Here is an 18,579-nt window from a genome sequence, read left to right as displayed (position 1 = left end):
ATAGAGAATAGTATTTTCAAGACTTAAACGACCTTGTTTTTCCTTCTTTTCTTTTTAAATTTTCACTACTGGTGAAATAGATTGCCTGGGCCTTAAACAAAGGAATAAAGGCAGATTATAAGCAGTATTGGGATGTCGAACTTGGTGTTACTTATATTCCATGGGACAAAGTCAAGCCTGAGGAACTGGAGAGTTTTTGTGAAGGAGGAATGTTGGACAGTGACACACTTAACCCAGGTAAAGCAGTATTTCATTTATCTTACAGTTCACTTGTTTGCTTTGTGGTACACATGACAAATCGAATGTCCTGTTCCTTGCATTAGGATGTGATTTTTGAGATTTTTTTAGTATCCTGTGTCAGTCTGTCCGTTATAAACTGAGGATTAAATAGTGAATAAGACAAAAGAGATGCCAAACACAAGTGAAATACTTACTGATTATGGGGTTTAAGAATTACAGAATTAAGTAGAACTTTTCCTGGGAAACTTAACAGATCATATAGCTCTTAACTGAGCATCTCTGGTATTATGTTTTATTTATTTATTTTTTGAGATGGAGTCTCGCTCTGTCGCCCAGGCTGGAGTGCAGTGACACAGTCTTGATTCACTGCAACCTCCGCCTCCCAGGTTCAAGCCATTCTTCTGCCTCAGTTTCTCAAATAGCTGGGACTACAGGTGTGCGCCACCACGCCTGGCTAATTTTTGCATTTTTAGTAGAGATGGGTTTTCACCCTGTTGGCCAGGTAGGTCTCGATCTCCTTACCTCAGATGGTCCACCCACCTTGGCCTTCCACAGAGTTGGGATTACAGGTGTGAGCCACTGCACCTGACCTGGTATTGTGTTTTAATCCAGTGCTTCATAATAATTACCTTGGATAGTTTTAGATGTCCAGAGAAGCAATCTAAAGTAAACATGTAAGACAAGGAGTTGCAGTTATTTGTGGGCGTAAATATTTAAAATGCCAGATTGACAGATTCCAGTGGGGAAAATGGCAGAATGCATGGGCATGACCTGGAGATTGCTAGACAGGAACAAGGAGGAGCATAGGACAGCATGACAACACAGAAAGACCTTTTTTTTATCCTGAGATGAAGTCTTGCTCTGTCATACAGGCTGGAGTGCAGTGGCATGATCTCAGCTCACTGAAGCCTCTGCCTCCGTGGTTCCAGCAATTCTCCTGTGTCAGCGTTCCTCTCGAGTAGCTGGGACTACAGGCACGCACCACCATGCTCAGCAGTATTTTTTAGTAGAGATGGGTTTCACGATGTTGGCCAGGCTGGTCTTGAGCTTCTGACCTCAGGTGATCCACCCCTCACCTCAGCCTTCCAAAGTGCTGGGATTACAGGCATGAGCCATTGTGCCTGGCCTCAGAACATTTAAAGGAAGCTTCAAGGCTGGGCGTGGTGACTCACGCCTATAATTCCAGCACTTTGGGGGAAGTTGAGGCAGGCAGGTGACTTGAGATCAGGAGTTTAAGACCAGCCTGGCCAACATGGTGAAAATAAAAATTAAAAAAAAAAAAAAATAGCTGGATATGGTGGTGCCTATAATCCCAGCTGCTCAGGAGGCTGAGGCAGGAGAATCACTGGAACCCAGGAGATGGAGGTTGCAGTGAGTCAAGATTGCATCACTGCACTCTACCCTGGAAGACAGAGCCAAACTCCATCTCAAAAAATAAAAATAAAATAAAGGAAGCTTCAAGCAGTAGTGAGATTTGAGAGCCAAAAAGAGGTGAAACAATGCTGTACTGTTCCCACATCCCACTCCCTCCATTAATGCACAAAACCTTCACCTAAGGATAGAGCTAGACTTGTATTCAGGCAATCAGGTATTGAAAGCCAACTATGTGCCAGATATCTGGGAGGCTCTGGACGAGGGTAAAAAGATTAAGATGGTGTCATCCTGGAGCTCATGGTCCAGTGGAGAATATATTGAAAGGGTCAGTAATATTGGAGAATCTCTGATGGAGCCAGGGCCCCAGAGAATAGAGCAGAAAGATGGTTTTCTGTTTTTCAGTTGACTAGAAGATATGTAGAAATAGGTGGGAGGTTTAAGTTATTCTTTAATATTAGTGAAAATTTGCTCAGGAAATATCGGATGTTTCATTATCCTTTATTTTTAATACTTCAAACAGTATATTCTTGTAGTTAAGTACGTGGACTCTAGAACAAAATGTGTCTGAGTTGAATCCATCTCTGCCATTTACTAAGAATGTGATCTTGGGCAAGCAAGCAGTCTTTGCTTTCCTCATTTGTAAAATGGGATTAATAGTAGTATCTACTTGTAAGTGATTTTGAGAACTAAATAAGCTAGTATAGAGTATTTGTGACAGCACCTGACACACAGCAAGCATTATTTTGCATGTTTCTATTGTTATTAATTTAAATAATTATTGTTTCTAAAATTAGCATAGGAATTTCTTTAATCATTGGGCTAGTTTTTTATAATCATCATTTTTCCTTTCTAGATTTAAAGTTATAAACTGAAAATGGTAAACTCTTGTTAAATTTCTTTCACTTTCACAGATTGGAAAGGAATTCCTAAGAAGCCTGAAAATGAAGTTGCTCAAAATGGAGGTGCTGAAACCTCACACACAGAACCAGTATCACCCATACCTAAACCATTACCCGTGCCTGTCCCTCCTATTCCTGTTCCTGCACCTATAACAGTGCCACCTCCACAGGTGAGAATATTGGGACATTAAACTTTTCCCTTTCTAAATCTTACTGTAGATATACATCTGGATTCACAGTAAAAAAAAAAAAAAAAAACATGCGTACATATATGTGCATATTAGTTTTTCATGTTTTGTCAGATTTAAAGTTTATATTCTTTTCATAATTTTATTTATTTATTTATTTATTTTGGAGACACAGCCTCACTCTGTTACCCAAGCTGGAGTGTAGTAGCGCGATCTTGGCTCGCTACAACCTCCGCCTCCCAGGTTCAAGCGGCTCTATTGCCTCAGCCACCTGAGTAGCTGGGATTACAGGCATGTGCCACCATACCTGGCTAGTTTTTGTATTTTTAGTAGAGACGGGTTTTCACCACGTTGGCCAGGCTAGTCTCAAAACTGCTGACCTCAAGTTATCTGCCTGCCTTGGCCTCCCAAAGTGCTGGGATTACAGGCATGAGCCACCGTACCTGGCCCATAAATGTTTATAGAACCAAAATAAATTTATATTGTCTTGTATCTATCTATCCAGGTTACTCAGTATCAAGTTGCATAGATTCTGCCCACTTTTTTTTCTGAGTCTTCATTCTTCAGGGATTTTATGTTCTGAAAGAACTTGCATATGTACCCAATAAGCTGCTGCTTTGAGGGAAAGCGATTTTCTTAATCTTCACCTTGGTGCTATCATTACGAAATTTGTAAATGGATTGAAAACTATTTATAATTAATCCTATTTAACATGAAGTTATGTTCTTATTATAAAATCTTTGCTGTATAGTCAACCAACCTGTTACTTGAAAGAATAGATTCTGGTAGAACTGGGTTTAATTCTCAACTCTATTGTTTATACTCAGCAATGTGGCATTTGGCATGTAACCTAACCTCTAAGCTTCACTTTGCTATTTGTAAATGTGCAAATTCCCTTCCCTGGCTTTGGCATTCCTCATATGTTAGAAACCTGCCTAATCTGTTAAAATAGTGGTCCCCAGCCTTTTCGGCACCAGGGACCAGTTTATTGGAAGGCAATTTTTCCATGGACTGGAGTGGATGATGGTTTCAGGATGAAGCTACTCTACATCAGATCATCAGGCATTAGTTAGATTCTCATAAGAAGTGTGCAAGCTAGATCCCACACGTGTGCATTTCACGATAGAGTTCATGCCCCTATGAGAATCTGATGCTGCTATTGATCTATCTTAAAAAAAATAATAATAGCTAACGTTTGTTGTGTGTTTATTATGTGCCAGGCACCAGCACTTACTATGTATTAACTCACTTAATCAGCATAATTATGTGTGGTTGGCACTTTCCCATTTTAGAGAGTTTAAATAGCTTGCTCAAGGTCACACAGCTAACTAAAGGGGGTGGGAGAGGCAGACTGTTTGTCTCCAGGACCTGTGAGCTTAGCCATTGTAACTTGCCAAGTAGCCTGGCTTAGAGCTGTATTACCGATTGGACCATGGACCATTTTAAAATGTATGATGTCAGAGCACCAGTAAACACTGATGAAATGTAGTATGAATTTGCTGTCATAAAGTGGAGAGCACAGCTTTGATTTCTATCAGTTCGTATGAATAGAAGTTAACTACCACCTGATTGAATGAATTTACTGGTCTAACAAGCACAAATTAAGAAACATCTTTTTTTCAACAGTATGCTATCTGTGCTTACTGTATGGATGAGAGGGTGTCTAGATAGGTGGTTTCATTTTTTATCTTTCTTTCTAGGTCCCACCACATCAACCAGGTCCACCTGTAGTTGGTGCTCTCCAACCACCTGCTTTCACACCTCCTCTGGGAATTCCACCTCCAGGCTTTGGTCCTGGTGTTCCTCCTCCCCCTCCTCCTCCACCGTTTTTGCGCCCAGGATTCAACCCAATGCATTTACCACCAGGTACACCAAATTGTCTGAGAACATACTTACTTTAGAGCCTGCGATGAAGTGATAGAACATAAGTTGACATTATTTCTCTTATTTTAGGTTTTCTTCCTCCTGGACCCCCACCTCCTATAACTCCACCAGTATCCATTCCTCCTCCTCACACTCCACCAATAAGCATCCCAAACTGTAAGCATGGTTTTTTCTTTGTGTTTGCTTATCGTCTTGGAGCTGGGTATAGGAGGGAGAGTCAACCGGTAATAGGGACTATAGTATGGCAGAAGAATGTTGACCGGGAGATAATTACTCAGCTTCACATGTTGATATAATTATATTCCTTAGCTACTATCGCTGGTATAAATGAAGACACTACAAAAGACTTATCTATTGGAAATCCCATTCCAACAGTGGTGTCTGGGGCTAGAGGAAACGCCGAGTCTGGTGACAGTGTGAAAATGTATGGCTCTGCTGTGCCACCTGCTGCACCTACGAATCTGCCCACCCCTCCTGTAACCCAGCCTGTTTCACTTCTTGGTAAGTTATTTTTTTATTACTAATTTTCCTTCCCCACCCCCCCCATCCCCAAGTTAGGTTTTTTTAAAAAAACAATGTTAATTTTGGGAAAATGATCTCTAAGGCTGGTTTTTTTTGGTTGGTTTTTGTTTTTGAGAAAGATATTCCTGTTAAAGTCAAATATGTGTACTTGGTCTGTACCAAGAGATAATCTCAAAGATGAAATCATGTTTATCTGTCTTGAATAAAAGTTTGCATCTTCACATCCTTATTTGGTATAGAGAAATGAAGAAAGTAATCTCTGTGCAAAGGAATTGGTACAGAGTTCGTAATTCACTTAACCTCAGTTTCTTCCCAACTTTTAAAGGGACATTTCTTTAACAGCATAGGTTTTTCTCTATCTGGACCAATTTTTATCCATCTGAAACCCATGGACTTTGGTAGCATTCTTTGTGGGCTCATCTTTGATACATTGCAATAAAATGGCTTTGTTTTCTGAGTAATGGTTGCAGTCTGAGATACCACTTTCCCACTCACTGTCAGTTTACTTGCCTGGAGTTTATCTGTTGTGCTTTTTACCCACAACTTGAATACTGTGATCAAGGGCGATGTGACTTAGATCTTTTACATCTTTAATACTGTGACCAAGGGCTTACTCTTGGCTGGGTGTAGAGGCTCACGCCTATAATCCCAGCACTTTGGGAGGCCGAGATGGGTGGATCAGGATTTCAGGAGTTTGAGACCAACCTGACCAATGTAGTGAAACCTCGTCTCCACTAAAAAAAAAAAACAAAAACACAAAAATTAGCTGGGCATGGTGGCGTGCACCTATTTCCCAGCTACTCAGGAGGCTGAGGCAGGACAATCGCTTGACCCTGGGAGGTGAGGTTGCAGTGAGCCGAGATCATACCACTTCACTCCAGCCTGGGCAACAGAGCAAGACTCTGTCTTAAATAAAAATTAAAAAAAAAAGAGGGGTGGGCTTTCTCTTGCTTGCTTAAATTATGAATAAATACATCTCATGCTTGTTATAGTAGACCATCTTTTAAATTAACAAATGGTTATATTTGAAGTGGTATTGCCAAATTAACACTTGAATCTCTTAATTGGAAGTTAATACCTTGAGAGTATTGCAGTGTTCTAGTCCTGTGAGCGCATAATATTTTTCAAAGATATATATACATGCCTGTTTGCTTTCATAATCTGAGTTGTTTTAGGAAAGAATCCATTGATTACCTTTGAGATTGGTTTGTAATGGAGGACTTTTACTTTTCACCCATACTATTCAGTACTGTTGAAATTTTTTATTTTTTGCATGTACTACATTTATAATAAAAAAAATCAATTTGTTTTTAAATGGTATACTGTATTTTGCCCTCCCCCAGACTAAGTTTAGGCTGAAAATAGCCTTGATTTTATTTCTCTTAGTACACAGATTAGGTAATGGTAAAAGAGGATTTGGAATTAAAATTTATCACAAGTGATAAAGGAACGTAGTTACCATAATGATGGAAAATCATTTGTTTAATAAGGAAGTTGCTTAAGAGCTTCTACCTTCCCATGGAAATCATATCATACAAGGAACATTGGACTAGGAACCAGGGAACATCTTTGGATCTGTTTTGTTATGCCTTTTTTTTTCCCATGTTAACATGATTGCACAAGAATTATAGAATCTGTGGATGGTTTTCTGATCAACCCCTTCTCTTCACATCCCACATGTGCGTGCACACACACACCCCCTTGATTGTGAATCTTAGTCTCAGGTCCATGGATGTTAGACTACCTAAAACTATTTACAAAATTGCTGCATTTGTGCTTTTTACTGGGCTTAACAAACTTATGAATGAAAAGATCTCATGATCTCCAGGAGTTTAATGACCACTGCTTTCAAACAACCCTGAAGAGTAGTAAGTAGCCTGCCTATGATTTAACATTTAGGTCTTGAAGACCTGTCCTGTTATTTATTATCACTACTGAACGTAAGATTTAACCTCTGCATCCAACATGTGAAACCAAACACAGATGAGAAGTTGGTGAACTTGGAAATACATAGTAAGCTAGGCATAGCTAGAAATGTAATTAAATTCTGAATCAGTTGTAGCATTTATCATCACCTGACATATCTGTTTCTGTGTCCATCTTCCTCTCACTAGATGGACCCATGAAAAGGGAACATTTGTTACATGAGTGGGTGGTTTTCAGTGCAGAACTATTCATATTTTACCTCTGATGATTACCTTTGTTCATAACTTATAAAACAGAATTTAAAAATTGAAGGCTATTCTAAATCCATAAGGGTTTGAGAGTTTGACGTAAGAAAAATGACAACAGTTTTGTTAAAATAAGCCCTTTTAACTAAAATACAGTAGTTTAGTTCCACTCATGAGAAAGAATGCCTTCCATGTGCCTTCAGTCAGCAGTCTTGAAAAGAATATCACATGAATTTTGACCTTATAGAGGTATGAGTTTTAAATATGTATGTAAATTAAGAAGGATTCATCCAAGACTAACCAGTTTTATCATTTTGATAAAAGAATGTGGCAACCACACTGCAGTATTGCAGTACTAAAGGATCAGTACTCAGGTGGGGATAACCGGGTGATAGAATGCCAGAACTAAGGTGCTTTGATATTTCCTCTTGGTGCTCTAATGTTTTCTTTTAAGATAATAAAGGAAAGCATTATGCTGACCAGAAAACTGTAAGCCTAGAAATGGATACTAAACTTCACTTTCCTCATCTGTAAAGGGGGATAAAAATGACAGACACAACAGGGTGTCGCAATGATGTAACAGGCTAACATATATAAAACACTTGCTATGGGGCCTGCTGCAGGGCCGGCACTTAACTGAATGGTGGGTGCTTATATTACACCTAAGAAATGTCATAGATGATATTCATAACACCTAGAGAAGAATATCTTTTGCAATTCTAAAATTATATTACTTCAGCGTGATTTGTTTTAAACTGTTGTATTGGCAGACAGAAGAAGCAAATTTGTTTTTTGAGGCAGAGTCTTGCTCTGTTGCCAGGCTGGAGTGCAGTGGTGCAATCTGGGCTCACTGCAAACTCCACCTCCCAGGTTCAAGCAATTCTTGTGCCTCAGCCTTCTGAGTAGCTGGGACTATATGCACATGCCACCACACCCAGCTAATTTTTGTATTTTTAGTAGAGACAAGGTTTCACCATGTTGGCCAGGATGGTCTCGATCTCTTGACCTCACGATCTGCCCGCCTCAGCCTCCCAAAGTGCTGGAATTACAGGCATGAGCCACTGTGCCCGGCCTACTTTTTAGGAAAAAATTTATCTTGACATAGTTGCATCAGATATTTTTTAGATAGATTAGATCATAAATTTACACATATTGAAGTTCCATCAGTTGGCTTAATGAGAAAATGTGTGTCGGTTTAGTGATAAATAGCACACTTAGGGATCTATAGTTTTTCCAGTGAGCGAGATTTAATTGAGTTCTTGGATCTTAATTTGTGAAATACGGCAATATTTCTAAAGTAGGAGGCGCCAAGCAGTTGTTCAGTGGGTCTCCAAAAATTCTGTAGTGAAGCCTGGTTATACAGGAAAGAGGCAGTGGGTGCCTTAAGGATGGTTTGGTTTAAAATTTTTTCTGTATCATCACACTTAAGCCTGGGTCTTAGTACTTAGTTGAGTTGTATTACCAAATTTGGAGGGAATAAAACCAACTTTTAGAAATTTTGATTCTTTTAGTAATACTTATAATCTGAAAATATAAAATTACTTGATGCACAGTAATCATTCATTATTACTTGATTTTAAAGAAATCTCACACACCAAAATAGCTAGAATGGGGTAGTTTCATAAAAGCTAAAGGTAACATTCTACAGTTGTTGGTCACTTAGGAGAGAAGGAATATTAAAAATGATAGCAATCCAGTTCATTCTCTTTACTGTATAAGTGTCTGTGTTTATTTTTCAAAAACTTTTGTATAACATGTATCTCCTAATGTGTACAACGTATTTTTATTAAAAAGTTCATTGTAAATGTAAAGTTTGGGTTACTTTGGTGTTCCAAACAATAAAAAAGAATACACAAAAAATGTTTGTTTGTGTTACCTATCTCTACTGTGTTACCAGTATATCCAAAATATCTTTTCAAGCAAACACTGTTCTAGGTTGAACTCATTCCTTTTATGGAAAATGAAAGCCTCTTAACAAGTATATTTATTCATTAATTATCAGTATGAAGAGATTACTGCCAGTTTTTATCACACTGTAGATGATGGTAGAGTTTATAAATAAGAATTGGGTATTTGTAAGATTACTTCCTACTTGTAATTTTTGTTACCAAAGGTTTTAAAGCATGAGTCACAAGTTGGTGGCCTGTGGCTGAATTACTAGGCAGTGGTGTGATGCGCTGCAGTCCCGGCATGGCTTCAGTAGGCATTTGTGTTGATGATTCCAGATTTGGACACCTCAGGAAATTGTGGGGACAGAATTGGTTTGTGAATTATATTTAAACAGGTGTAAATGTTTATATGCTATCATTATGATCCCTGAAACTGCCAGAAGTTGAATAACTTTACCAACAATTTCAATAGTTGCTTTAAAATTGGAATTTGATTTTGATTATTTCACTAAAGTTTGGATTTCTCTACCCAGTTTCTATCTATAATTTTATGATTTTTGATAGCTCATAATTTTTAGCAACACTTACTAGAACATTAAAGCAGCAATCTACTAGTAATGCACTAGTTAGCCAGTGACATTTAAAGGAAGCCTGAAGAAAATTCAAGAAAGCAGAGTTTTTAAAGTACTAACATAATACCTAATTTTTTAAAAACAATTTTTGCGTTTTAAATTTTTTTGAACTTTAATGTTTGGTTACATTAAATTATAAGCTGGAGTGACGTATCAGGTATTTGATTTGGTACCCAAAAAGCCTGTTTACTTATCCTATAAAAGCATTCTTCTTTGAAAGCTTTAAAATATTTGAATTGGTATTCTAATGATTGCATTATGTTATTCCACTAGTGTTACATAGTAGAAATAGTTTCTTAAATATGAATTATAGTACCTTCAACTTAATACATAACATTATTCATTGGATATAGTGGATAATGCAAAATAGTGATTAATGTACAACAAATATTTGGCATGGATATGCATTTACATGTGAACACACCATAGTTTCTCACAAGGGCAAAACACTTCAAATGAAACATGGAGAAAATCTTGCAGAAAACCTTGAAATATTTTAACACGATGTCTCCATTTCTCCTGGGCTGTCACTTCTTAGGCTATTCTAGAGTACAACTCTGAAGAGTGTCTTAAATTTAAATCTCCCTGAGGGACATCTTGAGGAAGGTGAGAAGGTCAGTAACTCTGGACTCTAGGTTGATTTTGGTAGAGAAAGTTAATTGCTGTAAAGAATTTCAGGTAAGATTTTTTCCAGCTAACATTGCAAATAAAATTGCCTACAGATAATCTCATTCAGTGATAGAAAGTTAACTCTAGATTTCAAACTTATTGACTCTAATAGTGAAATTTTAACTCATAGCTGATGTACTTTGTCAATTATAGTAACATAGTAATAGTATACTAACTGAAATTCTAAAAAGTAAATCTATTGGGAAGTTAACCATACAGAGCTTACTGTACATTATTTCAAAAAAACCAAGCATTTGAAAAAGATCATTCTCCAGTTTTACTTGTAATTGTTTTTCATGTATTAGTTGTTATCAAAACGTAATGTACCCTTATGCCAAGAATAGATGAGTTACGTATATCTCTATATCTGCAGTATGTATTATTGAAAACTCAAATTTCTCTTAATCTCTTGCAAACATTCTAAGCATCATGTTTTCAGTATAATCTTAATGTATGATACAGTCTAAAAGATGCTTTTTCTTAGTCTTTGAAAATTAGCTCCTCCTTCTTCTATTTTCCCCAGCTCTCAGAACATAGTGCTTACTATAAGAATCACCTAGGAGTGTTTTCAGAATAAATAGGCCTAAATGTTATTGGTGAATCTAGGCAAAGGAAATAACGTGTTGGTTGTACTGTTATTTCAATTTTCTGCAGGTCTGAAATGAAAAAAGAAAAATACTTGATTAAAAAATACTTAGGGATATATGCTTAGGGATCTTCAGGCATTGATGAAAGAGTTAAGAGTGGTTGATCTTTTTCTTCATGTGGGAAAATTTCGTTTTTGAGTTCATGCAAAATGCCACAGTGACGCTCATTCTGTAGAGAACAGTGGAACTACAAGGAACAGAAAAGGAGGTTGAAAGAAAACTGCATCCTATCTCAAAGTTCAAATCTTCCTAGGTTTATGCTGGAAAGATTGTTACCACCCTGGGAAAAGATCTGGACCCTGTAGCCTCTATTCTTAATCCCCTGAAAGGTATCTTCTCCTTGATGAGTTTGGTCATCACCTCTGCAACCACCATTTGCCTCCTACATTGAATAAATATCTAATCAATAACCATTGTGCCAGGTACCCTTCTAGGTACTAGAAATACCAGAATGAACAAAACAAAACCTGTCCTGGAGTTTATATTATTGCAGACCTGGGTAATAAGTAAACTAATAATTTAACATGGAGATACTTCTATGAAGAGAGTAAAACAGGACAGTTAGGAGATTTAAGGGTGTAACATGGATATCTGCAATTTTAAATATGCTGGCTAGGGAAGGCATCTGAACCAGTAATGAAGAAAATACTCCCATGTAAATACAGAGGAAAGGAATGTAGAGTGAGGGCCAAAGATAAGGAGGCCTGAACTGAGATGGAACGGGGCTTGTTGAAGGACCACAGTGGGAAGGGAGAGCAGAGGGAAGAAAGTGGTAGGAGATGAGTTTAGAGAATGTGGTTGAGTGCTAGGCTCTGAGTGCAGTGGAAAACTAGAGGTTTTTACCCATGACATGATCTCATTTACAATTTTTAAAGTATTACTGTGGCTGTTAGAGAAACAGACTGTAGAAATTGGTAAGAATGGAAAGGAGACCAGATCTGATGCTGCTGCCGCAGATGAAATGGAAGCTAGCCCACATTGGGCTGGTGCAATGGAGGGGATAAGTGATTGGAGTCTGAATATATTTTGAAGATAGAGCCTTCAGAATTGCCTTATTGTTTAAATACGAATGTGAAAGAGTCAAGAATGACTCAAGTTTTTCATGTGAGTAACTGGTAGAATGTAATTGCCATTCCTGTGATGTGCAAATCTGTAGGAGTGGGTTTGAGGGGAGCCTATCAAATTAAAACGTTGGATATTTTAACTTTGATACACAGGTACAGATGCCAAGTCAGCAACTGATAGCATCTAATAGAGATGTAAATTCTAATATTTAAAGCCATGGGAGCCTGTGAGATTACCTAAGGAGAGAATGTTAATAGAAGTGATGAGAGGTCTGAGGACAATAATTCTTCAGCATTTAGCAGCTAAGAATATGATACTGAGAGCTAAGATGGACATAGTTCCGCATACCAGGAACTCTCAAGCAGTTTGTATATATCAGTCATTTAAGCCTTGCAGCCCTCAGGGTTATCTTCATTTTATAGTTGGGAGTAGGGGGCTGGGGGTGAAGCACTTGGAGATGAAATAATCTTCCAAAGGTCACATAGCTACAAGTAGTAGTGTTAGAATTCACGGTAGCCTCATTCCAACAGGAGCCTGTGCTTTTGACCACTATCTATACTGTACTCCCCAGCAAAGGATACTGAGAAGGTGTAGCCCATGGTCTAGAATACAAAAGTAGAGGGAGATACTCTGGAAGCCAAGTAGAGTTTCTAGGCAGGAAAGAGGGAGAGAGAGAAGAACTATCAGATGACACTGATGGATCAAGAAAGAGTGCTGCAACTTGGCAGCTGGATTTAGCAGAATGAAGGCTCCTAGTGACCTTGAGAAAAGTGCTTTCATTGGATTGATGAGTTCAAAAGCCCAGTTATATAGGATTGTGAGAGAATGGGAGATGAAGGATACAATTAGGATTTTGAACATCTCGTGAGATTTGCTATAGAGGGGAACAACAATGGGGTGACACCTGGAAGGAGATCCAGGGTAAAGGAGTTTTTAACTTTTGTTCTTGTTTTTGAAAGATAGACAAAACTACGGTATACTTACTGGAAAGTCCAGTAGAGGGGAGAATGTTGGTGCAAGCAAGAAGGGCTGTGTGCTAGGTTGTTACGTAGGTGAGAGGGGATACAAATAACAGGTGTAGCTGTTAGAGTGTGGACAGTCACAGACAGTAGGAGTAATGTGGATTCAGGTGCAGGTAAATTGGTAGATTTGGTGGCATGTGGGTGGATGAGAAAGTCTTTTTCTAAAGACCATTTTTAATGACAGGCCAACTAGGATAACTAAAAAATGGTATATTCATATAATGGAATATCAATAAAATGAAGGACTAATGCAACATGGTGAACCTTGAGAAGATACGTCAAGCAACATTCAGTCACACAAGACCACATGTTTTATGATTCCATTTACAGAATGTTAATAGGCAAACCCACAGAGACAGAAAACATGTGGTTGCTTGGGGCTGGGGTAAGTGAGGGGAAAGCTGAGGAAATAGAGATGGCCCACGGATGCAGGATTTCCTTTAAGGTAATAAAGATGTTCTAAAGTTGATTTTGATAGCTGCCCAATTCTGTGAATTTACTAAAACCATTGAATTGTACATTTATGTGGGTAAATTATAGGCTGTGTGAATTTTATCACGAAAATTACTGTAAAAACAACTAAGAATAGGCAGGATTAAGGAGAAACTTGCAAATGGAAATAGATATCCAGGACATAAGAATATGGATTTACTAGGAAAATGTTAAGATCGCTGACCAGAATGAAGGGTAGACTTGGGCTGTAGTTATGAAAATTTTAAATGAGAGCAGTCAGCATACTGGGGGTGGGGCAACCCACAGCCACATCCAGGTGAAGATTAGGCAGAAGAGTTGCATTGAAAACCAGTGTTGGGGATTTTCCAGGCAGATATGGTGAGGGAGAGCCATGGACTCCAAAGCAGGTAAGGAGGAACATAAAGACATGAAGGGCCTTGTGGGGCATGAGCCTGGTGGGATTGAAGATTGTCTGGAGAAAGGAGACCTGGAGAGAATAACCTGGAAAGAGGAGAAGCGGGTAAAGAGTGGGGTACTTGAAATTGGGAATTTGGAAGTAATAATGTTATTAGTGATCAAACCTCTAGAGCTCCTAGAGGTGGTAGCTCTGGTAGAATGGAAGATAGGGTTGTTGGCCAAAAAAAAGGTAGAGAAACTGACTCATTCCTCTTTTTCTGTAAAGATCCCACTGAAATTTTGCATCTTCTGCAAAATTGTCTAACTGATGCAGTTGGTCACTCCCACAGTATTTAAATCAGACCTTTTACATTTAATATTTTATATCTGTCTCCCTGACTGCATACACTCTGTGGTCCTTCTTGACAGAAAGCCACCCTGTGCACATTCTGAGATTTCAAGGTCCACATTGGGCTCCAACTATGAAAATAACCTTCCTTTTTCCCGCCTCCCCCATAGCCCTTTAATGTACTTGTTCTTTATTTCACACCATTCCGGGCATCTTTGGGCTGTAGATGGCAATGGTGTCTCCCCCAACCTCCTTTTTTTTATTTGTAAAACAGCTGTTTTTTGAATCATCATAGAAAATATTTACAGATTCTTGGTTATTTTTAGTTAAACTCCAGTGTTTTCTGTACTCCACAAATTTGAATACAGGCACTTGGAGCTATCACTTTTTTGGTCTGCCCTAAAACTGTACTGTATTAAAAGTTTGTTTCACAGGTCAGAACCCTTTTTTGTTTCATCTATATTTCAGGGGAGTTAATACCCTCGCTCTTCTGATGTTGCATTGACAGCTGCATTCGCTCAGTTAAGGCAGAGAGCTGTGTTCCTTCATCGCTTACACCCCGTCCTTCCTGTCCACTAAATGTCTTCAGTGTTTTCACTTCGGTCTCTTGTCACTCATTGCTGGATTCTCCAAATAAGTGCCTAACTACTCCCTAGGGGCCTTCCCGTCTTTGTTATCCTGTATACTACTTGCCAGAAGGACCTATCAAAAACAATCATAGAATCATTTATTCCTGCTAAAAATTCCTCGGTTTTCTGCACCACTGGAAGTCAAAAGTCCAAGTTCTTCCTTGCAGCATGTATGGTCTCTGAATTGCCCTGACTTACCTCTTCAGCCTCATAAATCTCATCTGTATTTTCTCCTTCCTTAGTTTTCATCAAAAGGCATTTTGCTGTGGTTTTCAGAACAACACACACCACTGCTTTACCTTGCTATGCCTTTTCAAAAGCTGCTAGTAATGTCTTGATAGTAGTGTCCTTCCTTAACTCACACTGGCCTTGTCTGTTTTCCTTTGAGATCCAATTCAGACATCCCCGGGACCCCCACTCAGATTCACACACCAGCTTTATCACTTCTACCTTTGTACCACCATGTGCCATCTCCTACAGCAATTGAAATTTGTCAATTTCTACTAAACTTTGTCCCTTTTGAAGGAAAGGACTATTAAATGAGGTAATAGAAAATTCAGATATTTAATACATAATGTGAATGAATTGGGTTTTTTAAAAATTTATAACTTTAGAAAACTAGTCAGTGATATCACACATATTTCCAGATGAATAATTGCTTTGAATGCCCTTTTAAGCTGAGTAACTCACAATATACTCTGATGGTTTATGCATGATGCCAGCTTCCCTAGCTGGCATGCTTGCCAAGGTCTTCTGCCACCTAATGTATTTTTTATATAATTTGATTATAAAAGCATTACATGTTCACTGCAAAAGGGAAAAAAGGAACTACAGATTTAAAAAAAAATGTGTGGTCTGAAGGCCATTTGGGACTGTGGGAGTATTCTGTCAGAAATTATAAATTTAGTTGACTCACAAAGGGTTAAAAGGAAACCAGCTGACCACACGTCTTTTTAGCTTTATTTACAAAGAAGGGAAAGGATTTGAGTGTATAGTGTTTTAAGCAAGTCTCACACACAAATACCCACATGTATGGGATAGGCAATTCTTTATAAAAATTGGGCTTTTATACGTTTATGATTATTGTAAATATTAACCCTGTTAATCTGTTTATACCCTCAAGTGAATGCTGTAAAGTACTTAAGAGATGTGGTTCTTCAGACTGGGGTTGGTATTTTATCGTATCGGCCCATTTTCTCTCTTCTGTACAAAGCTGAGGTGGCTTTGCATCCTTTGGCCACTGTCAGATACTTGAGGAAGCCAAGTCACGGGGCAATCAGGAGTAGGATCTTCCCATTGCCCTTCAGGAATGGGAAGGGCACTTTGCTTTTGAAGACTCATCTCAACTAAATTCTCTTGTTATAATAAGATGCTTTGAAACTGTTTCCCCCGTTTTTCTGGTGTTATTTTAAAATTTGGCATGGCCACTTAAACCTATAGATAGGCACCAGAATGTGCTACGCTGACCTCCGTAACAGTAAACGTTGGTCATTTTAGTCCTGGAAAACAAATCTTTCCTAATAAAAGGTGATGAGAAAGTTCTGTTTGTTTCAGGTGCTTCTATATAATGATACCCCTATTAAAAGACTGCCTGGACATATGCATTTTATGTTTTGGATTAAAGTCCACAGGTATTGGGACTACACTATTCCTTTACAAAGTGAAAGCAAGGACGTGTGCTTCTGATGCCCCAATGTATGGTATATACTCAGTAGATATTTCCCAAATGATGTAAAGAAGGTTTTCTTTTGATCTGAGATACAGTATAGGTGGTGTCCTGTCCTGTACATGTTCATTGTCTGGGATTTTCCCAAAGAGTCTGAAGAGCCTGTGAAGGGGTGGTCATTGCCTCATCCATTTCACAATTTCTGGCGTTTTTGTTATGATAATTAGCACTTTAGACCTGACATATGGAAGTTTAGTGTATTTTTTCCAGTTACCCAAGTACTTGACTTTAAACAATGGCAGATGTTGGGGAAGCAGGAAGAGTTTATTACGATTTTAATTATCAGAAGTAGAAATTGTTTTTGCAAAATCAAATGTTTAGTGTTAGGATATTTATTACCTTTCTAAACAGATGTGCAGAATAATAATTTCAGCAGTTATATGAGCCAAACACTGAACTCAATCTTATATGTTTTATCCTATTTGATCTCAACAAGTGGCAAGTATTATTACTATGCCCATTTTATAAGCCAGAATACTAAGGCACATGTCCAAAAAGATACTTCACCAAACATTTCTCTTTAAACATTTAGAAGAAGGTATTTTTGTTTATGTAAATACCAAAGCTGATGAGTCTTTATGTTAAAAGAGTTACAAACTGGTTTACATACGTTTTCAGGTCCACTTTAGTGCTAAAGTTTAATAAGTACTGCTGGACAACACGTTGTGAGTAGCAAAAATGTAGAAGTTATTGTTTATCATGATAATTATTAATACATAAAATCTAGAAACGGGACTTGTTAGTTTGCCAAAGTAGGTGGGAAGAAATTGATTCAAGTTGTAAACCTAAATTAACATTATGTTGGGGAAGAAAGAAAATAGTACTGAAGTATTGGCCATTTTTCTGATCATTGCTAACTGATGATAACCCGTAACTTGCTCAAAGACCTTTCTGCAGCACGTAGGTGAATGGCATTTTCTTAATGGTATCTAGAATGTTTTCCATTATGTTCCTTTTAGTCATAATGGAATATGACTGAATAACTCTTTCAGTTACAGTATTATATATTTGCCTTGCAATATTTATATTTGCAAAGGAATAAATTGAGAGATCCCAGTGCTTATCTGTTACTTAAGTGGTGAACCCCAAGCAGAAAATGACGGGTTGTTGAACTTATGTGACTCTTAACACCAGTATGAGCAAACCCTCATATAAGTGGGAAAATAAAACCAAGAAGTCATTGTTATTTTCAACATCAACCTTACCAGACTTGCCACCTTTGAAAGAATGAATAGAAGGTGAGCTGCTGAACACTGAGCATTATTCACATCATGATGGCCTCGCAAGTTAAATACTGTGCTGTGCTTTTTAAGGAACTGTAACAATAAACTTCACATTTGCATATGGATCTTTGTTTTGTAGACATTAGTGTTTAATTGATGCACGTTGCATAATAACTACATCAGGCATTTTAATATGGACTTAATATGGACTAAGTGTAGCATGGAATCAAAGAGATCTTCCTCTTTACTGGGTTTTCTAGGTCTGTGACCTCATTTTTTCCTAGTAATAAGTAAAAAGACCTACGATTGTAAATCTTCTAAGTGCACCTGCAGTATGCTTAGCTGGCTTGAATAGTTATTGATAGTGAATGTATTCATCTCATTTGGACTTAGCACATTATGTTTCTCAAATGTATTTGGAGTGGGAAAACAGCTTCTAACGAAAGCCACAAGAGATTTTGACATACTGTTCAAAAATAGGTATTACCATTACTATTTTCTTTCCCATTTATTTTGGCCCCTACCTGTATTAGATACTTTAAAGATGTCTTTGCAGTTGCTTGCCTTAGCTTGTTACTGGGCCTCACACTGGGTTTGTGAC

The 18,579-nt window shown here is 38.0% G+C and overlaps 1 protein-coding gene across 3 annotated transcripts in view; it reads left to right on the top strand.

The window, feature by feature from the left end:
- SCAF4 (SR-related CTD associated factor 4) overlaps positions 1-18,579 on the top strand; it is a 65,149-nt gene that overhangs the window by 41,507 nt on the left and 5,063 nt on the right. For 2 of the 3 annotated variants that reach the window (XM_012446525.2, XM_012446535.3), the window contains exons 15-19: positions 81-237; positions 2,526-2,683; positions 4,402-4,567; positions 4,655-4,741; positions 4,895-5,086. In XM_012446525.2, coding sequence (XP_012301948.2) covers positions 81-237; positions 2,526-2,683; positions 4,402-4,567; positions 4,655-4,741; positions 4,895-5,086 — 760 coding nt within the window. The remainder of the gene's footprint in view (positions 1-80; positions 238-2,525; positions 2,684-4,401; positions 4,568-4,654; positions 4,742-4,894; positions 5,087-18,579) is intronic. The other variant, XM_012446545.2, reaches the window with a different exon arrangement.

The sequence above is a fragment of the Aotus nancymaae genome, unplaced genomic scaffold, assembly GCF_030222135.1.
Source record: "Aotus nancymaae isolate 86718 unplaced genomic scaffold, 86718_ANA_hifiasm-v0.15.2.pri h1tg000022l_1, whole genome shotgun sequence".
NCBI lineage: Eukaryota > Metazoa > Chordata > Mammalia > Primates > Aotidae > Aotus > Aotus nancymaae.
Note: the sequence above shows the minus strand (reverse complement) of the source record. Positions and strands in the feature narration are given on the sequence as shown.